The 22,619-nt window shown below is 41.6% G+C and overlaps 1 protein-coding gene across 1 annotated transcript in view; it reads right to left on the reverse strand.

Moving 5' to 3' along the window:
- The window catches only part of cep164 (centrosomal protein 164), a 101,954-nt gene that overhangs the window by 69,840 nt on the left and 9,495 nt on the right, over nucleotides 1–22,619 (reverse strand). The window contains exons 2-4 of the mRNA XM_084308752.1: nucleotides 15,528–15,614; nucleotides 12,974–13,085; nucleotides 9,320–9,560 (exon numbers count right to left, since the gene is read on the reverse strand). Of these exons, the coding sequence (XP_084164878.1) occupies nucleotides 9,320–9,560; nucleotides 12,974–13,085; nucleotides 15,528–15,609 (435 nt within the window). The 5' untranslated portion in view covers nucleotides 15,610–15,614. The remainder of the gene's footprint in view (nucleotides 1–9,319; nucleotides 9,561–12,973; nucleotides 13,086–15,527; nucleotides 15,615–22,619) is intronic.

A 22,619-nucleotide genomic window follows, 5' to 3' on the forward strand; every position in this document is an offset into this window, starting at 1 on the left:
TTGAACTCCTGGCTCTAATCAAATAAATCAGCTGAGTTGAACTACAATTCTGGTTTGTCTGGCGTACACGTTTTATTCTTCATCTGCATTAAGCCAGATGAGGAGACCAACCATTCTATCAAGTATGAATCTTTCCTCCTCCGTCCAGATAATCAATCTCATTGTAATTGTGCTACAATAACCTCAAATTATTGTAGAAAGTCTGTGGGGATTTTACTACACTACTTTTTGCAATATCCAGAACCCATTATATATTTGTATATTATTAGTGTGACACTATTATAATCTATACTCTTTATTATTCTTTATTTATTCCACCGATTTTTGTCCGCTAACTCCTCCCAGAGCTTTCGCACCATATACACGTAAGGTATCAAAACGACCGGCTTGGTCCAACTCGAGTTGCTATTACTTTTTGGAAAGTAATAGCAACCGCACCATTTGGCTACAAATTGATTTTAAACAGGAAATTTCGGTCCATAAGGAATGAATGGCAGAACTAGAGTGTAGAAGCTGCATATTTTTTTTACCATCACCTTTTGTAAATTGCGACAGTGATCTCAATTTTGGACGTAGATATAAAAACAACACACGACTGTGCCCTCGCTCACAAAAGAAAAATAAATGGAATTGGACATTTCTATCTCAACTTATGACCATTTCTTTAAAAGTCATGCTCCACATAGACACGAATGGGCTCTAAAATCAGATTTTTTACCGTTCCTTCCCTTGTTTTCCGATCGCCACCCAGGCCACAATTGTCGACGGAATTACACAATATCGCACAAAACCCTTCACATAACCCTTCAAGTGCTCATATTAAGGTCACTAAGCTTCATCTCTTATCGTTTTGCTTTAATCATCGTGAGAGTGAAGGACGCCTCAGCCCTCATTGAAATACATTGGGTCCATAGTGTCCGTCAGTTAGAATTTGAATCAATTAAGGGTAGCAGGTGTACATGACTCAGAGGGAACTCAATAAACTCAATGACCTAGCAATGACCTCTCAGGCGATTAACCCTTGATGCCCCCTTTTTGTATCTTTTGAACCGTTTGTCGTAGAGACTTGCGGGTTGTGTCATTGTACTCAGTAGGGATATCCTCTTTCATTGGTCTATGTTGACCACTCCCCCGATCCTTAGGCCACACCCCCTTAGGACACACCCCCTTTGTGTATATTTTGAACCGTTTGTCGTAGAGACTTGCGGGTTGTGTCATTGTACTCAGTAGGGATATCCTCTTTCATTGGTCTATGTTGACCACTCCCCCGATACTTAGGCCACAACGCTTAGGCCACGCCCCCTTTGTGTATCTTTTGAACCGTGTCGTAGAGACTTGCGGGTTGTGTCATTGTACTCAGTAGGGATATCCTCTTTCATTGGTCTATGTTGACCACTCCCCCGATCCTTAGGCAACCCCCCCTTAGGCCACGCCCCCTTTGTGTATCTTTTTAACCGTTTGTCGTAGAGACTTGCGGGTTGTGCCATTGTACTCAGTAGGGATATCCTCTTTGTTTTTAAAGCTCTTAATGGTCTGGCACCGTCCTATCTCTGCGACTGCTTACATAGATATGTTCCAAACCGCCCCCCTCAGGTCCTCTAGTGCGGACCTGCTCGAAGTGCCTACAATAAAATATAAAAAATATGGCGAAGCAGCTTTTTGTTTCTATGGGCCGACGGCATGGAATAATCTCCCACTACATATAAAACAGGCAGCCTCTGTGGATAGCTTTAAAGGACAGCTCAAAACCTATTTTTATACTCTTGCTTTTAGCTGATTTTAAAATCCCAATTAAAAAAGATTCTTTTTTAATTTGTTTCTGTGACTTTGACATGCTGCGTGGCCGGGTTTCCCAAGCCAGCACTGTCACTCACCTATAAGGAAACAACCCCTCAAAACGTACAGAAGGCCTCTCATACCTGTACTCTCTGTCCCTGACATGCTGCATGGTCAGTCTCATCGGGCCAGCAGTGTCACTCACCTACCAGGAGGCAATTCCTCAAAACTGACTGTTCTATTGTATTCACAAAATATGCTTACTTCATATATGCCTACCACATGTATCTATTGCTATGTTCGCCCATCACCATCACAATCATGCGTGCAGTCTAACGCCTTTCCCCCGTCTCCCTGTGGGTGGCTGTCCTGGAGTGATGACCGGAGTGCTGGACGTCCCGTGACGACACCCACCCAGGATGCGATCCCCCTCTGCGTGCCCCCCTGTCTCCCTATCTCCGGCCGGAGTGATGACTGGAGTGCTGGACGTCCCGTGATGACACCCACCCAGGATGCGACCCCCCCTCTGCGTGCCCCCCTGTCTCCGGCTGTCTCATGGTGGTGGCCGGAGTGTTCGACGTCCCGTGATGGCCGGGGGGATGCGGCCCTCTCTGCGTCGCCCCCTGTCTCCCTGTCTTCGGCTGTCTCGGAGTGGTGGCCGGAGTGTGGAACGTCCCGGGAGGACGCACCCCTGTGCCTCGGCTGGAGCCGCTATCAGTTCTATCTTTAATCTTATAAAATGTTCAGTTGTTATCACTATCAGCTCTATATTTAATTTTTCAAAATGTTAAGTTGCTATCGCATGTACTCATCTGTGTTTCACTACACACATGGGTGCATGCTTACCAGCTGTTCGCCTCTTTTTAATGCAACATGCAACACTAATATCACCGACATCTAAGAAGGGAGATCCCCCCTTGAATTGGCCCTTCTAAGGTTTCTCTCCGCCACATTGCCTGTGGTGCATTTTTTCCTATTGTTAGGTTTTAGTGAGTTTTTCCTTACCTTCGCGTGGGGTACGTCTGGGAGTGTTGCATGCATGCATGCATTTATTTTGAGTTTATGGACCTTATGGTATTCTTGTGTTTTCTTGACTTACTGCGTTACTGTGTTTTTTTTCTTCTTGACTTGTTTAAAGAAGACGTGTCTCTGTTAAGCACTTTGAGTTGCACTCCGTGTATGAAAGGTGCTATATAAATGAAGATTATTATTTCATTGGTCTATGTTGACCACTCCCCCGATCCTTAGGCCACACCCCCTTTTTGTATCTTTTGAACCGTTTGTCGTAGAGATTGCAGGTTGTGTCATTGTACTCAGTAGGGATATCCTCTTTCATTGGTCTATGTTGACCACTTTTATTGTCTGATTCAATATTAACATTCAGTATTCAAGTAGAACAGCTAGCCGTTGTGGACACTCACCTTAGGCATCTTGTTTGAGAAATGCAGGCTTCAGTCTATGTGTTGTTTAGTCTATCTGTCTGAACAGGACGCGTGAATACTTTACCCAACGCAGTTGTGTTTCCGCGTCTCTGATTGGCCCACACGTTTCTGGTCATGTGACATGTGCGCCAATCGTGGGACCGCAAGTTTCTACACTGGTTAAGCTTAGGCGCTCTTTCGAAGTTGGTTAAGGTTAGAGTTTGTCTTAGAGCATGGCGATAGAACGCCTGCCCTTCTTTCGACGGTTAAGCTTAGGCACTCTTTCGAAGTTGGTTAAGGTTAGAGTTTGTCTTAGAGCATGGCGATAGAACGCCAGGTAGTTTGCAGGCTGTTAGACCCGGAAATAGGCACAAAACATGCTGTCCCACGATTGGCGCACATGTCACATGACCTGGCCAATCAGAGCGCAAAACGGGAACGCGGAAACACAACTGCGTTGGGGAAAGCATACACGCAAACAGGACTGATCAGTCCTGTTTCAAGATGCACAATGAGATCTTCTGAGAGAATTGTTGAATAGATACACAAATGTTAAAGAATGTTCTATTATGACATCATACTGTGACATCACAACGGAACATGTTTGAGTACCATTTGAATAATATAAATAATATGTATGGTAAGACTGTCCCCGAAGCCTGTTTTTGGGATTCAAACTTCGTCAGGGTTTTTCTAACAGACGTTCGAACCTTCGTTTTTAATTAAAAAAGAATTATAAAAAAATTATAATAATTATTTAAAAGAAAATATTAATATCCTCAAACTAAATCCTCAATTTGAATAAAGTGATTCATCTGATTAAACGGACGTTCAAACCTTCATTTTTAATTAAAAAAATTAAATTAGGACCGCCGCTGCTATGAACTAGAGTCGACTATTAAAAAATATATATATATTTTTTTATCATTTCATTTGGGCTGTGGGGGATTAATGTAAAAGACTGACCCGAGGAAAAGGCTGCAGGGAGAAAACACTGCAGTCTAGTAAATGTTTTGTTTTGAGCACAAAGTTCATCATAGATCTAGCCTCTTTAGTTTGCTCTCAAAGTGCACCAGATTGATGCATTTAACTTTAAAATGTAAAAGAAAAATCAGGGGAAACACTGCACCTATAACACCCTAGCAACCACCTAGAAACACCCTAGCAACCAGCTATAACACCCTAGCAACCACCTAGAAACACCCTAGCATCCACCTATAACACCTTAGCAACTACCTATAACACCCTAGCAACCACCTAGTAACACCCTAGCAACCACCTAGAAACACCCTAGCAACAACCTATAACAAACTAGCAACCACCTAAAACACCCTAGCAACCACTTAGAAACACTCTAGCAACCAGCTATAACACCCTAGCAACCACCTATAACACCCTAGCAACCACCTAGAAACACCCTAGCAACCAGCTAGAAACACCCTAGCAACCACCTAGAAACACCCTAGCAACCAGCTATAACACCCTAGCAACCACCTAGAAACTCCCTAGCAACCAGCTATAATACCAGCTAGATTTGATTTGATTGATGATTTGATTTTTATTTAGTACATACAATTTATACAATAGTATAAAAACAAGGGGTACAAGGATAACATGTGAAAGTCTGTAGACTTGTTTCCAACATGGTCCATACAGTAAATCACAAAGAAAGAGTTAAGAAGATAAAATAGATACAACAAGTAGATAAAATAGACAACACAACTAGGGGTGGGAATCCCCTAGATACAAAAAGGGGGATACGATACGATATCGATTCTTTGGACAACGATACGATATTTTCCGATATCACAAATTTGATTCAGGTGCCTGCGATCGATATGAGACGATATTATATGCCCATTTAACACAATCAGTAACATTAAAAAAAAAAAAAAAGGCAATGGCAATATCATTTGACATTTTTATTTTTGATCTCTTCCAGACATTTAAATGAAAAACAATCTATTGTTTTTAATACAAATAGACCTCCTGTTCACTGTTTTTGGTTCGTTTTTCTTTTTTTTCTCGATATTAATATCCTATCACAGCGCTGTATTTTGGCTGGAAAAGGCATATTGGGAGTCAGAAGGTGCAGTACCGGCCAGATCCTGTTAGTGGGGCTATCTCGAGAATGCAGTAACCACCCCTCCTTCCCAGTCCCTAGTGGACCTCTCTATCGCTCTATCAGCTTAGCTTAGTTAGCTCACGCTAACGCAAGGTTAATTTCGGTATTTAACGCGACGTGGGCATAAAGGAATGGCGAGGATGGAAAGCATGTTAGATGCATTTGACCCCTTGTGGGGAAAAAAACAACAGGCACTTATTTCTGGCAAAATAGGCGGACTCTGAAGCAATGCCGTCTAACTAAAGCTAATGTTGTTGTTGCAGCCGGGCGGATATGCTCACGAGGTGATTTTCAAAATAAGAGTATCGCAATATGAATCGATCTTTTTACGTTGCATCGATCCTATTTCATAATTGATAATAGATCGATATATCGATCTGGATCGATGTATCGTCCCACCCCTACTAGCAACCACCTCTTTTGTATCTTTTGAACCGTTTGTCATAGAGACAATACAGACCCTCTCCCAGTCTCCCGTTGGCCGGCGGTGCACAGGCATCACCCACACTTTCACAATTTCCCCCACGGAATTGTCTAGTTGTATATTATTACTTACATTATTATTAGTTATTATTTATTGTTATTATATTGTAAAAGAAAAATTTATGCATTGAAATGTCTGTAAGTCTCGACGACATTGAAAATGAGGGTGACCTCAATTGTCCTTTTCGAGAATAAATAAAGGTTTGAATTTAATTTAATTGAATATATATTAAAAGAAAATCACTTGAAAACCCCAATAATAGGGGAGCTCCAGTAGCTCACCGCGTATCTCGGCGCTATTTCGGCGTCGGGGACAACCGTGCGCGTCACGGATCTGGGGTACACGAGTTCGACTCCCGGACTCGCCGTATTTTCTCAGAGTGTCTTTCCCCCGATCTATATCCTATTCAACCTGTTTCTGTCGGTCATGCTTGACCAGAAAAAGCGATAAACGCTAAAAAGAACCAGCTGACTGGTCAAAGTTTAAAAAAAAGAAAACCCCAATAATAATACAAAAAGAAGTCAGCCTAAACGGCATCAGATGTGCACACTGCTTCCATAATAATAATAATAATAATAATAATAATAATCCTTATTATTATTATAATGATAACATGCACAGTTGTGAATGTTTTCATCCAAAAGCACCTTACAGTACAATGAATGCACAGCCTACATTTTCAGCCTGGCTGGCCCCAGCAGGAATCAAAGCCATAATCCCACCATTCTCATACCCATTAAGCTCAACAGGACCACTCATTATAACGGTGTAACAGTGGAGGCTCCAATCAAAGACTACGTTGTTAGCAACCGTAGAAGAGAGAGAGCGAGGCCAACAGAATGTCCGCTCGCACAGTTCAGTTCCAGAATACAGACAGGAAGCAGAAACAACACTCAAATACTTCTCCCATTCTCATATGAACCCTACGTACAATAGTACCACTAACACAGAAAATATAGCGTATTTCAAACCTTTCAACTGTAAAAAATTTAAATACACCACGGGTCAGATATAAAACACTACAACTACCAAAGGAAGAGGGAGGGATGGCAGTACCCAGCCTACAAGATTATTACTATGCAGCAAAACTGAGAGCAGTGACGTGCTGGTGTAACAACAGATATGAGGCAAGATGGAAAGACATTGAAAAAGAAGGGGAGGGATACAAGGTACAAGCTCTGGTGGGAGATAGGGAACTATTTAAAGAAAAAGAGGGATTATTAGATCCAATCACCAAATGCACCTTGACCATATGGAACAGAGTAGTAAAAACACACAAATTGGAGAAGCAGTCAGGGGTTCTGAGATGGGTAGCACATGACAAGAGATTCAAACCAGGGAGGTTAGACCATGGATTCAGAAGGTAGGAGAGGGGGGGGGGGCAACAGCGATATGCAAAATGATAGAGGGGAAATGCAGACACTACAAAAATTAAAGGAGAAATTTGGACTAGAAAACAGGGACCACTTCAGATATCTACAGGTTAGAGACTACTACAACAAAGAAATAAGGGGGGCCAAAGACGAAGAACAGAATGGAATAATAAAGATGATAGTATGGGCATACGAAGGGGGGCAAGGAAGAGTAATATCAGCAATATACCGGGCTATAATGAACAGCAAGGGACACACGACCGATTACATAAGGGAGAAATGGGAGAGAGAGCTAGAGATAGAAATAACAGGGAAGGAATGGGGGAACATATGCGAGGTGCAACATTCAACAACAGGATCGAGGATATGGAAAGAGTTTGGATGGAAAAACATAATCAGATTCTTTATAACCCCAGAGCTGAAGGGAAAATATGCACCAACACAAAGAGCATGCTGGAGGATGTGTGGGAAGGAGGGGGCAAATCACACGCGCACATATTCTGGGGATGTCAGAAGCTGAAGGGGTATTGGGAGGAGATAGGGGAGGCAATGATCAGAATATTAGGATACGGATTACCACAAACAGGACTGGTGCTTTACTTAGGAGACCTGACACACGAGGGAATACAAGGGGGGGACAAATATTTAATAAAGATAATGTTGATAGCGGCCAGAAAAGCAATAACGAGACTGTGGTACAAGGAAGACCCACCGACAATAGCACAATGGGTAGGAATAGTGGAAGAGATACAGGATATGGAGAGGATAACACACATGCTGAGGTTACAGGAAGAGAAATTTGGAGAAAGATGGGGTAAGTGGGAGGATTACAAGGGGAACGAAAACGACATCACAGAGGAAGAACCAAATACACCACAAGAGGGCGAAGGGTAAAGGAGGAAAGAGGTTCAAAGAGGGTCTCTGAACCCATGTCACACACTTAATGTTTTCTAATTTTATTTTGGTTTAAGGTATGACAACTGTTTTATGTTTTTTATTTGCTTAAGTCAGTATTTTTTATTTTTCGTCTTTTGGGTATTAAATTTTTTCTTTATTATTTATGTCTGTTTAATAGTGTTGTTGAGGTTATTGTATATGTCGTGTTGTTTGTCTATAAATGTTTAACACGTGCCGGGAAACGCTTAAACACGTCATTCCCGGCCATGCTCAAGTTGCCGAAGACGCTTTACAGCGTCTTTAATATCAATATTTCAAAAATCTGGGATCGGATTCATATGTCCCCTCCGCTGGCCTGAGATCCACCAGGAGGACCCACTGAGCTCTCTGGCGGTTCAGGACCGCCATCTGGTGGCTGATCGGCGCAATTGCTTAACAGGAAGTGCCGTAGAGGTTGTGCTGGACGGCCGTATTACTTCCGGGCACTCGGTACATGTCCCGGGACTCTGGCTCGTCACACTACATAGCGATCGATTGCCAATAACTCGATAAACAACATGATTTGGACGTATATACCATTATACAAGCTGGAGATGGACCGGGTAAATCTACATCCCATAATGATAAAATGTCTACTCTACGATGATCGCCCAACGGCGCGCGGAGACTGGGGTGAGTTTTAGCGTGTAAAGTTACCGTCTTCGATACTAACTGCTATTATCAACATTTGACCCACATTAGATGATTGGTATAACGCTGCCCACGGAATTATAAACGCCCCCTAGCCCATCCGGTCAACATCAGATGACGTGTAGTAACTTCTAGAAGTACGTCTAGTTGGAATTTTTTATATCGCGCTGATTGCCATAAAACTGTATTGCATCATCAATATAATGTATTTGGGGCTATAGATCACGTTCTGGAGAAAGCTGCAGAAAGAGATGAAAACATACTTATACATTAGACCATACTTTACTATGAATATGTGAATGAAAAAGTTTAACGTTGCTACACAATGAACAATACATATAGGACTTTGAATGGGCCCCAATAATGGCAATGTAGCAATAGAATTTAAAAAGTTATAGCCCTGCAAAGAAGGGGACTTTCTCTATAGACAAATAGAGCCGGCAACCTACGGTTGATAATGAATTTAACCCATGGCAGCCAAAGTGTTAATAAAAAAATTTAAGTTTAAAAAAAAAAAAAAAAAAAAAATGTAAATACAAAATCAACTACTCACTCCCGGAGTCTTGAGGATCTCCTTCTTCTTCTCCTTCTTCTCCTTCTTCTCCTTCTTCTCCTTCTTCTTCTTCTTCTCCTTGTCTTTCTTGCCCCCTACCAGGCCTCCCACTGGAGCCACCTGCTGGGGGCGCTCACGCTCCTGGTTCACCAGGCGGCGGTACTGCTCGTCACACGGGTGGTCCCAGGTGGACTGGCCCGTGGAAAAGTTGAAGTAGTACACGTCCCCCGTCACATCCTGGCTGCGGGGGGAGGAGGGGGGAGAGGAGGGGGTCACTTCAGCACCTCAAAGAAAGGCCCGGAGAAGGAAAGAGAGATGGGTGGAGAGGTGGATGGATGGGTGGATGGATGGGTGGATGGATGGATGAATGGAGAAACATCACTGTAATGGCTGACACTGTCACTGTTGAACATGAACGTTGAACTAGGCATGTCTATACCTAGCCCCTTTCGTGACTTCGATGCAAGCCAGGGGCTTTAATACGCAGTCACTTATTCAACCGTAGTAGCCAGGTTAATGTGCACCATCAAGCACTGCGGTGGGTCCAAAATATATCAGATATAAATTTCAAAGGTACCCACCGTTGCATTAGGGTTTCACACACACGTGGCAGGGTTTGAAAGCTCGGCGTTGCTAATAAACATTTTAAATCATTTTTATAAACTGGTCAACACTGCTCAAAACGGCTGTATTTCCGTATTTGGCTGCCTGGTGCGCCTGCGCTGTGATCACACTGCATGCGCATCATGCACCCAACGCCGGAAATAATGCAGTGTTGACCAGTTTATAAAAATTATTTAAAATGTTTATTAGCAACGCCGAGCTTTCAAACCCTGCTGCGTGTGTGTGTGAAACCCTAATGCAACGTGTGGGTACCTTTGAAATTTATATCCGATATATTTTGGACCCACCGCTCGCTTTTAAGCAGTGCTTGATGGTGCACATTAACCTGGCTACTACGGTCGAATAAGTGACTGCGTATTAAAGCCCCTGGCTTGCATCGCAGTCACGAAAGGGGCTAGTCTATACCTCTCTTCAATCTATAAGCTTTCTGGTGGCCTTCTGTATTGATTCTATACACTGTGCAATACTATGTCTAGGGTAACCCCAAAAAGTAAGACTTTTGACAGTGTTTCAAATTTGGACAGACACTATCAAAGTCCTAATAGACCGATATGGCTCACCTGTGCATTTCTCATCTCGTTGGTAGCAGCATCCATACAGTTTTCTCCATGGTCACTCTAACCTAAATGTAAATGTAAATGTAACCTGCTGTTGGGCTCCTACTACTTTCTTTGTGGTTATGGTTTCGTTTTAAACATGTGATTAAAGGTGCTGTAAGTGATTTTTTTCTTTTTAATAAGTGTTAAATATCTCTACATTCCAAAAGCCATCACTAATATAGTGTTTGGTCAGTAACATGAGTCTCTCAGTCCCTCCACTCTGCAGTAAACACAGAATCCATTTTCTGGTAGCCCTTCCCACTTTATCCAATCAGGAGAGAGAACCCTAGATATTTTAAGAAATCTTGCCAAGCCAAATTTACTTACTGCACTGGCAGATTATTTTACTTGTTTCAAGCCCATATTTGCTTTTAAAACTAGTTTTATTTTATTGTCAGACCATTTTTGTGTGGAGTTCTCTCTCCTTATTACATGGCGTTTTCACATTCGCCGAAATGCTTGCTTGTGATTGGTCAATAGCTCCCCGACAGCGGTCATTATCAGACAATAATGACCGCTGTGGGACACTGGGACAATAATGACCGCTGTGCGCAGCTGTTCGCAATCAAGCCCACTGACACACACTGTTTCAGTGCAATTAGACACTGCCGGTGTTCTGCTGCCGGCGATGACAGGGGGCGGAGCGACGAGCGGAGCCAGAACGCAGCCAGAACCAGTGTTGCGAGTCGATGTAAAATGAATTAGGTATATTGTTAGTAAGTTAGCCATGTAATAAGTGGGATAATGTATAGCTATACTCGATCATTGTCGCAAAATAATTGACCTTCACTGACGTTTAAAACACCTCGCCGAGGCGGCTCGGTATTTTAAACTCTGTGTCGGTCAATTATTTTGCAACAATGACCTCGTAGCTATACATTATCCCTTACTTAATCTCCTGATAAAGTGGGATTTCCTGTTTACTGCAGAGCAGAGGGACTGGGTGACCCATGTTACTGACCAAACACTCCATACCACAGTGATGGCTGAATGTAGAGCTATTATTTTAACATGTAGACCACTTATTTTAACAATAAAAATACACTTACAGCACCTGTAAAGGTTTTGTTTTTCCACCAAATTATACAAGCTAGCTGGTGACATCGCACCCCATGTAAATGAACACACGGCAGATCTGTGTCGAATTGGAAACGTTTGTAGATAATATTTGGCTTTCTGCCATCTAATAACCTTTCTGATTTGACTGTTCAGATGTGCCTATGTGTGGGGTGTGCCGTCACCAGCTAACTTGTATCAGCCTAGCATGTGCAGCAAAAGTTCATACTGTGGAAAAACTAAACCATTAATCACACATTTGACATTAACGGAAACTAAGTACTAGGAGCCCGACAGCGGGTTTAATCACGGGGAGCAGTGTTTGGATGGCACTACCAGCACTGAGGGACGCCATGGGTGAGAAATGAGACAGCTCTTTGGAACTGCATATTACTGTCCATCCATTTTTAAAACACTAAACATACCATTGCATTTCTGTGGTTATTTCTAGTGCTGTCTTCGACTACAGAAAGTCTTACTCATAAATCACTTTATCAAATCATCAATCTCTAGAATTGCATGCCCCACATTATTGTCCTTCTGCAAATTAATATAATCATGCAGAGGGACATCTTTAAATCTACAACTTATTAAAGGCCAAAGCACGTTTGTGAATATTACTGCCATGCAAGAGATGTGCTAATCTTCCAGGAAATAACTAATTTAGCATTACAAAAAAGATAGTTGAATATGAATATATCATACAGTATGTGCAGCATTGCACTTCATTGATCTACTCATCCAAAAGACTACTACTACTTTTATTTACTCATGTCAATGATATTGACGGTTACTTTTTCTAATGTATCTCCCATCTGATTTCTAGCTACAGCTATTATTAATACTATACCTACTACTGGTACTACAAGTATGTACTGTATGTGTCATAAGCAGTATCTAGGCAGGTCTGCAGCAGGTGGCGTCTGCGTGGAGAGTCGTTGATAGGTTGCTATGGGTTACCGTGCTTCAGGTCTCAGAACATTTCAACAAGCAGAGCATTTGAAGAGGGACACAAAAGCCCTTAAACCACGCCTTGATGAAATCAGTTATTGTTGTACAACTGATGTCAACCAAACTTGTTATTGCTAGTACTGTAAAGTAGTTTATTTATTGAAAGCGAACAGCTTCAGTGCCTCTACCAGAAAGAGTCAAATCACTGTAAAGGAACACACCAATATTGTGGGAAATGCACTTACCATCTTCTCCAGAGTCAGACAAGATAATAAATAACAATTTCCTCTCTGTGCGTTCAGTAAAAAGCTATCCGGCTGCAAGCTAGCCTCGCTTAGCACAAATTAATGGAAGCAGATACAGACCACTAGTCTAGTTTTAAACTCCAGTCAGCGTGCCAGTCCCACATCTCCCTCCTCCTTACCAGGGTTTCCACTCGCGAGGCAGAGTGGCAACGATACCCTCCCTGGCAAGCCATAGGAGCTCCGGCTCACTATTGGGATCAATGCCAATTTCTCTTGCGTACTCGTGGATTTCTGAGAAGGGAGAGAGAGAGAGAGAGAGAGAGAGAGAGAGAGAGAGAGAGAGAGAGAGAGAGAGAGAGAGAGAGAGAGAGAGAGAGAGAGAATGAGAATCAATCAATGTTTATACATCTACAATGGATAATCTACAGATCACATAGCCTAATTGTAACAGTGTTAAGATAATGAGTAAAGTTTTCCTTTACAAATCCCTTTGGGGAAATGCGGGTGTCAAAGCAGCATGGGGGGTGGGGAGGTACAGGCAGAAGAGGTAATAGTAATGAACATAGAACATAGTAATAATAGTAGTGAATGGCAGGATTCAATAAGTCAGTAATAATAGTGATGATAGTATACATGGTCCATAACGTAGTAACCAGAGTCTGTGCAGTGTTTAGTAAAGGGGAACTATCTTATAAATGGCCTTTTCCTGTGGTTTGCATTGTTTTCTAGCAATGTGGGGTTGTACCAACACTGACTAGATGTGAAATCTCTAGCTACTCCCGTTTCTTCAGTTCAGCTCAGACAAGAACCTCCCCCACTGAACCAAGCCATTCAGAATTGACTCGCTCCCTGACATAAGTAGGTGCTGCTGATCTGCATATCTCAGCCCCCTCTGTGGTTGTAGCCACCGCCCACAATCAACAATTCGCTCTCAACAACGGAGCGAGTGGAAATAATGCGAAAGCGGTTTCCCTGTCACTGACATTTCCTCAAAAGAGAGAAAAAGAGAGAGGGAGAGACAGACAGATAGGGAGAGGCTCTCATACGGTGCGACTCGTCTCGGAGCATTTACACACACTCGCAACTGTGTGTGTGGGGGGAAACACATGCACGCTCTCAGAGCGATCTCTCCTCTCTCTCTCTCCCTCTCTATCTCTATCCCTCTCTCTCTCTATCTATCTATCTATCTATCTATCTGTCTCTCTCTCTCTCTCTCTCTCTCTCTCTCTCTCTCTCTCTCTCTCTCTCTCTCTCTCTCTCTCTCTCTCTCTCTCTCTCTCTCTCTCTCTCTCTCTCTCTCTCTCTCTCTCTCTCTCTCTCTCTCTCTCTCTCTCTCTCTCTCTCTCTCTCTCTCTCTCTCTCTCTCTCTCTCTCTCTCTCTCTCTCTCTCTCTCTCTCTCTCTCTCTCTCTCTCTCTCTCTCTCTCTCTCTCTCTCTCTCTCTCTCTCTCTCTCTCGTATCAGCACTCGCATCACGTCAACCAGTTGCAAAATATCATAGCACACGCTCCCACGCATATTCCGATCCATGTAATAATATTCACAGGGGTATATATTGTCATTTGAAACAAGTTACCAATGCATTGTCCCGTGAGATTATGCCCCCCTGCGGCGAAATTAATTAGTTCCTCTATCTCTCTCCCCCCAAAGTTATCTGCCAGTGCAGACTGTGGGTGACTGTCACTCAAAGCGCATTGCGAGTATGGGCGGAGCCCAGCCAAAAACAGCTTGGAATCTGGAAGTGCAGAAAATGCTGCTCTAGAGCAGTGGTTCCCAAAGTCGGGGTCGCGACCCAAAGGTGGGGCGCGAGCAGCCACGGGAGGGCCGCGAGATGATTAAAAAAAAAAAAAAAAAATCCAATTTTTCTTTTTCTTTTTTTTTGTCAGGCCACTGAACTTAGAAGCAGGCCAGGACAGTGTTTCTAGTTGTATTCTAAAATTCTATTCTATTGTATTCTAAAATGTGACTATATGGTTTTATATTAACTTAATAAATAAACAAAAACGAAAAATCTACTTATTTCAACGAACATTTCAAACTAAATAACAGATTATGCACATAAAATGCTGAAAACAACCGAAGCAACAATAGTATTTTAATGAGGCTATTATTATTATCATTATTATTTTGCAACAAGTTAGCCCTCTCATAAATAGCACATATAAATGAATAACTAACTTGAACTAACTTAATAGGATTGAAGTGATATTTGGCTTAAAAAATCGACCGCCTGGCAAAAAAAAAGAAAAAAAAAAGCCTGACGATGTGCATTGGGCCGCGGCTCTCTGACGCCTTATTTTCTGGGTCCCGGCCTGAAAAGTTTGGGAACCCCTGCTCTAGAGTACTTGATTAGAAATACAAAACAATGATTTTTATTTATTTTTTTAACCTTACAGATGTTCCATAGACTCACAGTAATTGTGTAAAATTGCCCAAATAGTGAAAGAAATAGTAAGATAGTTCCCCTTTAAGAGTCAGATAACAAGAATAATAATACATGTTATTTGTATAGCACCTTTCATAAGGGAATTGCAGCCCAAAGTGCTTCACAGCAGTGACAGTAGACACAGATAATCTTAACAGTTCTCAAGATCTCCAGCCGTTAGCTCTCCAGCTATTGGCATCAGTCCATGCCCACGGTTGTGGAACCTGATGTACTGTAGCAGCTCATCAGAAGCAGAATTACTGGGTGTCCCTGCTCACTAGCACTAGGCTTGCGATTATGTCTACCTACCTTTTTCAGAGGGGATATAGTTCTCATCACAGTCCTCTTCAAGTATCAGCTGGTCTCCAATAAAATCAGCTGCAGTAGTCATTGTCACTGAAGAAAGAAGGGAAGAAGTGGCACGAGGACCGATAAATTACCAGAAAAGCTTTGAGTCAGTGTAACATGATGACTAGCTTGTAAAATCCTAGCTTCTGACCAGAACTCAAACTGGTCACATTACTTTTTTTTTTGATCCACTTCTTCTCCCATTTTCTATATTTTTCTCCCATCCCAATTTCGTATCATCCAATTCAACCCTCTCCTGTCACGAACGCTGTTTCTTGCCTCCCACAAGCCGGCTGCAATGTGGACTAAGTCATACATAGCACAAGTCCCCTCCGGTACTTGAGGTAACAGCAGTCGCATCTTTTCACCTGCGCAGCTCGATCTCTCAGTGGCGAGGAGTAACGCGTGGGAGGCTCACGCTGCCCCCGACACTTCCTGATTCTACTGCGCAGGCGCACCAACCGACCTGTAGGAGTCGCTGTCCACAACGCCCGATCCCCACCCATCAGTTTCCCACCCCCTAATACGGCCAATGTGTATTAGTATGAACGACCAGCTAAACTGAAAGCAATGTGGAGCGCTGGGCTCGAACAGGCGAGCCCAGCGTCTCCAGCATTCGTGGCGAGCGCCTTGCCCACTACGCCACGTAGCCGCCCAACTGGTCACATTACTAAGACGATTAAATTGGTTTGCACATTGATTGATTGATTGAAAATTGTATTAACAGATTGCAGAATGGGTACAATACAGTACAGCTCAATAGTGTCGTGGGAAATATTATCATGTCATTATAGATCTGTGTTGAGATATCATTTTATCTTTGTACAGCTTGACTGGTTCAATATGACCAGCTAGCTAGTATAATGTGTGTGTGTCTCTTTAAGAGACTCCAAAGTACCAAGGTTATCTTCCCAGCCGCGTGTATGCTTTCCGCAACGCAGTTGTGTTTCCGCGTTCCCGTTTTGCGCTCCGATTGGCCGAGCGCGCGCATTCGCATGAGCCGCGACAAGCCCTTCAGCCAGGCAGGAATACTCAGCTCCGCTTAACGCAATTTATACAAATGGAAGTATTGATTTCGCCGTAACGAATCATTAAAAAAATATACCGTTAACTGGAATATGTTGTTTCTTTACACATATGTTGGATTATGTAATTGGTTTGTCATGACAAAACAATAAAAAATCGCGAATTAACCGGTGGCTACAACAACACACAGTAACTACATGCATCATTGTTTACAATGAACGGTGGGGATAATCGAAACGACTGGACACGGACAAGTTAAACTAACCTAAAGTTAGTTGTTCACCAACAAACACAGAACCGGACTGTTATATTAAATTAATTGATTGCTGTTTAACTTGTCCGTGTCCAGTCCTTTCGATTAGCCCCACCGTTCATTGTAAACAATGATGCATGTAGCTACTGTGTGTTGTTGTAGCCACCGGTTAATTCACGATTTTTTATTGGTTTGTCATGACAAACCAATTACATAATCCAACATATGTGTAAAGAAACAACATATTCCAGTTAACGGTATCTTTTTTTAATTATCCGTTACGGCGAAATCAATACTTCCATTTGTATAAATTGCGTTAAGCGGAGCTGAGTATTCCTGCCTGGCTGAAGGGCTTGTCGCGGCTCATGCGCATGCTCGGCCAATCAGAGCGCAAAACGGGAACGCGGAAACACAACTGCGTTGCGGAAAGCATACACGCTTCCCAGCCAGCCAAAGCAAGGTCAAGGCAGACCGCAGTAACTTCCAAACAGTGAAACTGAGGAAAATGGCTTTAAAGTGTTTTGACTTGCCATCCAAAATGTGTTATAGGTAGATAGATGATAGTACCCAGATTTAACATGTATTAATGAAGTAATCTTTAGGCATACAAAAATATGACGTAATTATTTTAATTAACCCCAAAAAAGCAGATACTGCACTCTGCTGCACGATTTCCTTAAATAATTATACAGGTAATGTAGAGGCAAAGTGCAGTAACTTCAAATACAATGTTGTTTTCCCTCCAGCTTTCATAACTTAACCTAGCCATTTTATTTGGATCATCATCATTCCAATATATTCAGGTGTTAAATTTCATTTTCAAAATGACTAGGTTAAATGCATTGCAAATTTGCATCAAATTCAAAACAGAGTGATGCACAAAATAACTTAAAAGAAAATAATAATTTAAAACAATGAATAAAGTGCATGAAATAGGGGAAAGAAAACGTTAGGAACTTGTTACATTCACCCACACAAGGGCTGAGAGAACTCACACCCCGCCCCCCCTCTCTCTCTCACACACTCTCACAACTCTTTCTCTCTTGCCCCTTCCTCATCTCTCACCCCCCCTCTCTATCTCTCACACACACGCACGCACGCACGCACGCACGCACACGCACACACGCACACACACACACACACACACACACACACACACACACACACACACACACACACACACACACACACACTTTGAGTCATAAACAAACATAGTATCAATAATACACCTGAGTGAAGTCTAAAAAAAAAAAGAAAAAAAAAAAAAATTTTAAAGTTAATCGTGAGTTAAAAAAAATAGTGGCGTTAATAGAATCGGCCGTTAACGCGTTAATACTGCGTTATCTTTGACAGCCTTAGTTATTACTTCCCGTAACTGGGAACCATTTTTATTTACTATTCATCATCATATCTGATGTATCATGTTACGTCTTGCAAGTGTGTATAATGTACGTTCTGCCCAGACCTCTTGGTCATTTTATGGTCAGACGCTTGTGTGTGAACATTGTTGTCTCTGATTGTAAACTGATCTTTCATTTGTGGCCACAGATGAAATAAACTTCTATTTTTAATAACGACTCAGAATGATTTTAACAAGCGGCTCATCTTTTGTCCTTTAACATTTTCCATAACAGATGGCGACGAGGATGTCCAAAGTTGAATAAAAATGATCATAGATTTATTCCCTGAATGGCCACACAAGGAAAATGCTCAGTTCACAATCAGAAACGTTGTAACACAAATGTCTGACCGAGAAGTGAGAGCTCTGGTCAGACATACAATCATACATATTCTATCATTGTACAACTTGACTGGGTTAATACGCTCAGATAACTACTACAGTGTGTGTGTCTCTTGTTAGGACTTCAAGGTTATATTTTCTCTTCCTAGCCAGCCAAAGCAAGGTGGTATTATTACTTCCCCTACTGAGAACCCAGTTTGTTTAAACTTTCATCATCATATCTGATGTATAATGTTATGTAAATTTCTGTGTATAATGTACATTCTGACCAGAGCTCTTTGTCACTTTATGGTCAGACGCTAGTGTGTGAACATGATGTATCCGTCTGTAAACTGTCTGATATACGGTCCAACAGCTGGCCCATCACTGGCCAAAGATAAATAACTAAGAGACAGTTAGACCTGCAATCCTAACTGCGATTCACCAGCAGGCTTTTAACCGAACCTCATTCATCAGAGGAAAAGACAATTAGCCTGTTTCAGTTGTGAAACTAACCAAGGACAATGCGAAAGAAGAAGACCATCTGGGACGACAGAGAGAACCATCAGACTGGATCATCCTGGGGGTATTTGCTTTCCACAGCAAAACGGTAGGCAAGGCACCTTGGTTGAGAAATGCAGGCTTCAATCTATGTTGTTTAGTCTATCCGTTCAGTACTGTTTCAAGATGCACAATGAGATCTTCTGCGAGAATTGTTGAATAGATACACAAATGTTCTAGAATGTGCTATTATGACATCATACTGTGACATCACAAATGTTCTAGAATGTTTTATTATGACATCATACTGTGACATCACAACGGAACATGTTTGAGGTCAATTTGAATAATATAAATAATGTTTGGTAAGGCTGTTCCCGAAGCCTCTTTTTGGGATTCAAACTTCGTCAGGGTTCTTCGAACGGACGTTTGAATCTTCATTTTTAATAAAAAAATTATTATTCTTTTTTATTTTTTTATCCTCAAACTAAATCCTCAATTTGAATAAAGTGATTCAAACTTCGTCAGGGTTTTTCGAACGGACGTTCGAACCTTGGTTTTTAATTAAAAAATTTAAATTAAAAAAATATAATTGTATAAATTCTTTTTTTTTATATCCTCAAACAAAATCCTCAATTTGAATAAAGTGATTCAAACTTCATCAGGGTTTTTCGAACGGATGTTCGAACCTTCGTTTTTAATAAAAAAATGTAAATAAAAAAAAAAAGATTATTCTTTTTAATTTTTTTATCCTCAAACTAAATCCTCAATTTGAATAAAGTGATTCAAACTTCGTCAGGGTTTTTCCGAACGGACGTTCGAACCTTGGTTTTTAATTAAAAAAATGTAATTAAAAAAAGATTATTGTATACATTTTTTTTTTTATATCCTCAAACAAAATCCTCAATTTGAATAAAGTGATTCAAACTTCGTCAGGGTTTTTCGAACAGACGTTCGAACCTTCGTTTTTAATTAAAACATTTTAACACTTTCAATGCCGGAGCTCGGTGCCCCAGAACCTCGTTGCGTGCCAGCCTTAACACATTCCCTGCCACGCTTATATCCATCAATGTTTGATCACTGCCACCAGTCTAAGCCTATGGAGATGTTTACCTTCTTTGCAGGGCTATACATTTTTAAATGTTATTGCTAAATTGACATTACTATGGCCCATTCAACATCGATTATCTATCGTTCAGGATGTAGGAACGTTTTACTTTTTCATTCACAGGTTCATACGAAAATACCGTCTAGAATATAAATGTTTTTATCGTTTTCTGCAGTAATTCCTAGAACGTGAGATATAGGCATAAACGCATATATAGATTATCAAATGTCGTTTGTTGGCGTTACACGCTATATTAAAAATTTCAACTGTACATGATCCTAAACGTTATGACTGATCATGCGCGGGGGGGGGGTCGTTTATAATTCCGTGATCGTCGGTAAATGCTTTATGTAGTATGGGTGATATATAGATCAGAGCAGTTTGCATGGATAATAATAAACAAACGCGCTGAAAATTACGTCAGCGTCCTCTTACCGTTGGTCGGTGAGACTGGAGCAAAAAGATCCCACTTATTTGACGACGATCGAGTCGATCCATTTCCGGTTTGTATAATAATAATAACAGCCCAAATCATGTCGATTATTGAGTTATGGCAGCGATCCATATACACGGTGTGTGCCTTGAGTCCCGCGACAATATGCGAGTGCCCGACGCATTTCCAAGAACCACGAGATCGACTCGGCCATTTCCGGTTTGGCAACTCGCCGATCATCCACCAGGGGGCAGTATTGAAGCGTTGCAGAGTTGTGCATGCTCCCACTGCATCAGCCCAGGCTCCGTGAGGGAATTATGAATAACATGGCGAAAAAATTTAATATGATCTCAATAACGTCGTACGCCGTGGATTGGCAGAATTCACATGAACTTGAAACACGTCGTACAACGTGAATGGCGCAGGATGTGTTAACACTTTCAGAGCCGGCCGTGTTTTCCTTTTTACCCCCTTGAATGCCCATCAACCACTTCAATGTTAATGTTAATATCGCCTAATCTATGTTTTAAATTATGGCTATGTGTCTAATCTGCCCGTCGCTTATCAATGACTCATTTTCCAGTCAACATTGTCGAAGCGGAGTTTTTTTATCGGTTCATTTCCGTTTTATAGCATTTTGAAAAGCACTCATTTTCACGGAAAATAAAAATATTCCGTGATAAACGCCCTGTACTGGAATATTCTATAACGTTGTAATTTTCCGGCCTATTTATGAATATTCTTCAAATAAACGCTAGATTATCGATAGTATATGTGTACGTATGCACGCTGGTGCCGCGAGCTGAAAATCGATTCTCTTATTTCCTGATCGCTCGCACAGCCAAACAGCCATATCACATATAGGGGAAAAGCTTATGTAAGCTTAGATTGGTAAAATAGATTCCTTACCTGAGATCAGATGCTATCCAAAAAGATTATTCCAATTCCTGATCGCCATTCCAAAAATGTGGATTCCGGATTTTCTTTTTCTCATCCATTTTCATTGAGTCCATTCCAAAAGGGTGCATTACCATCTGAGAGACGATAGGGGGCGTTTTTTTCACATCTGAGCGCCTGGCGGGGCTGGTTTCCCAACGGTAGACTCGGGTTGATGAAATATGAATTCAGATCGCTAATAAAAAATAAAACGACATTTGTCGTCGTGGGCACTCAATGGGGGGGGGGCTGATAAAACTAGTATGTCGTTTTGGGCATTCAAAGTGTTAAGAGGGCTGATTTTGCGATATTTCATGATTTCCGCGGATCGATTTCTATATTCTATATTTTAGCTATGTGGAAATGGTTCAGCTCATTTAACAAACACTAGTTGCTGTACAATACGCAAAAAAACTTTTGTTTATACATGCCTTCGTTTGTTCACAATTCCCAGCTAAAAAAGGTAAACATTGGCCAAAAAAGACGCTCATTTCCTGGAAACAGAGATATGAGGCATTTTCTGCAGTGAGCGCAAATCATATTTGCTCGTCTGAGACACATTATTCCAAGTTCATAGGGTAAACACACACCACCTAGTGTTGTTTATCATTCATGAAATGCAATACAGATATTATATAGGGATATTTTTATTGATTACGTTGTATGCCTATATTTCTTTTTACACTTACTGTATATATTGTTATGGTTTGTAAACAACCCCAACAGCACGACACAGACAGGTAGTTCAGAGTTAGCCAAAACCGAAGGGTGTATTTATTTTCACAAAACAGAAATGTGCAACCCATTCTGCAATCTGTTAATAAACTTTTCAATCAATCAATCAATCAATCAATCCTTTCGAGGGGAATGTCCTTTAGCCAAGTTGGGCTCTGCAGCTCTGCAGCACTGCCCTTAGCAGAGTTGACTCTGCGGCTCTGCAGCACTGCCCTTAGCAGAGTTGACTCTGCGGCTCTGCAGCTTTATGCTATCCCACTCGCGGGGAAAATAGAAACGGAGAATGTCATTAGTTCCAAAACTTAGAAAATACCAGGCAGAGTCCAGTAACAAAACAATCA

This window comes from Notolepis coatsorum (assembly GCF_963971535.1).
Source record: "Notolepis coatsorum genome assembly, chromosome: 1".
Taxonomy (NCBI): domain Eukaryota; kingdom Metazoa; phylum Chordata; class Actinopteri; order Aulopiformes; family Paralepididae; genus Notolepis; species Notolepis coatsorum.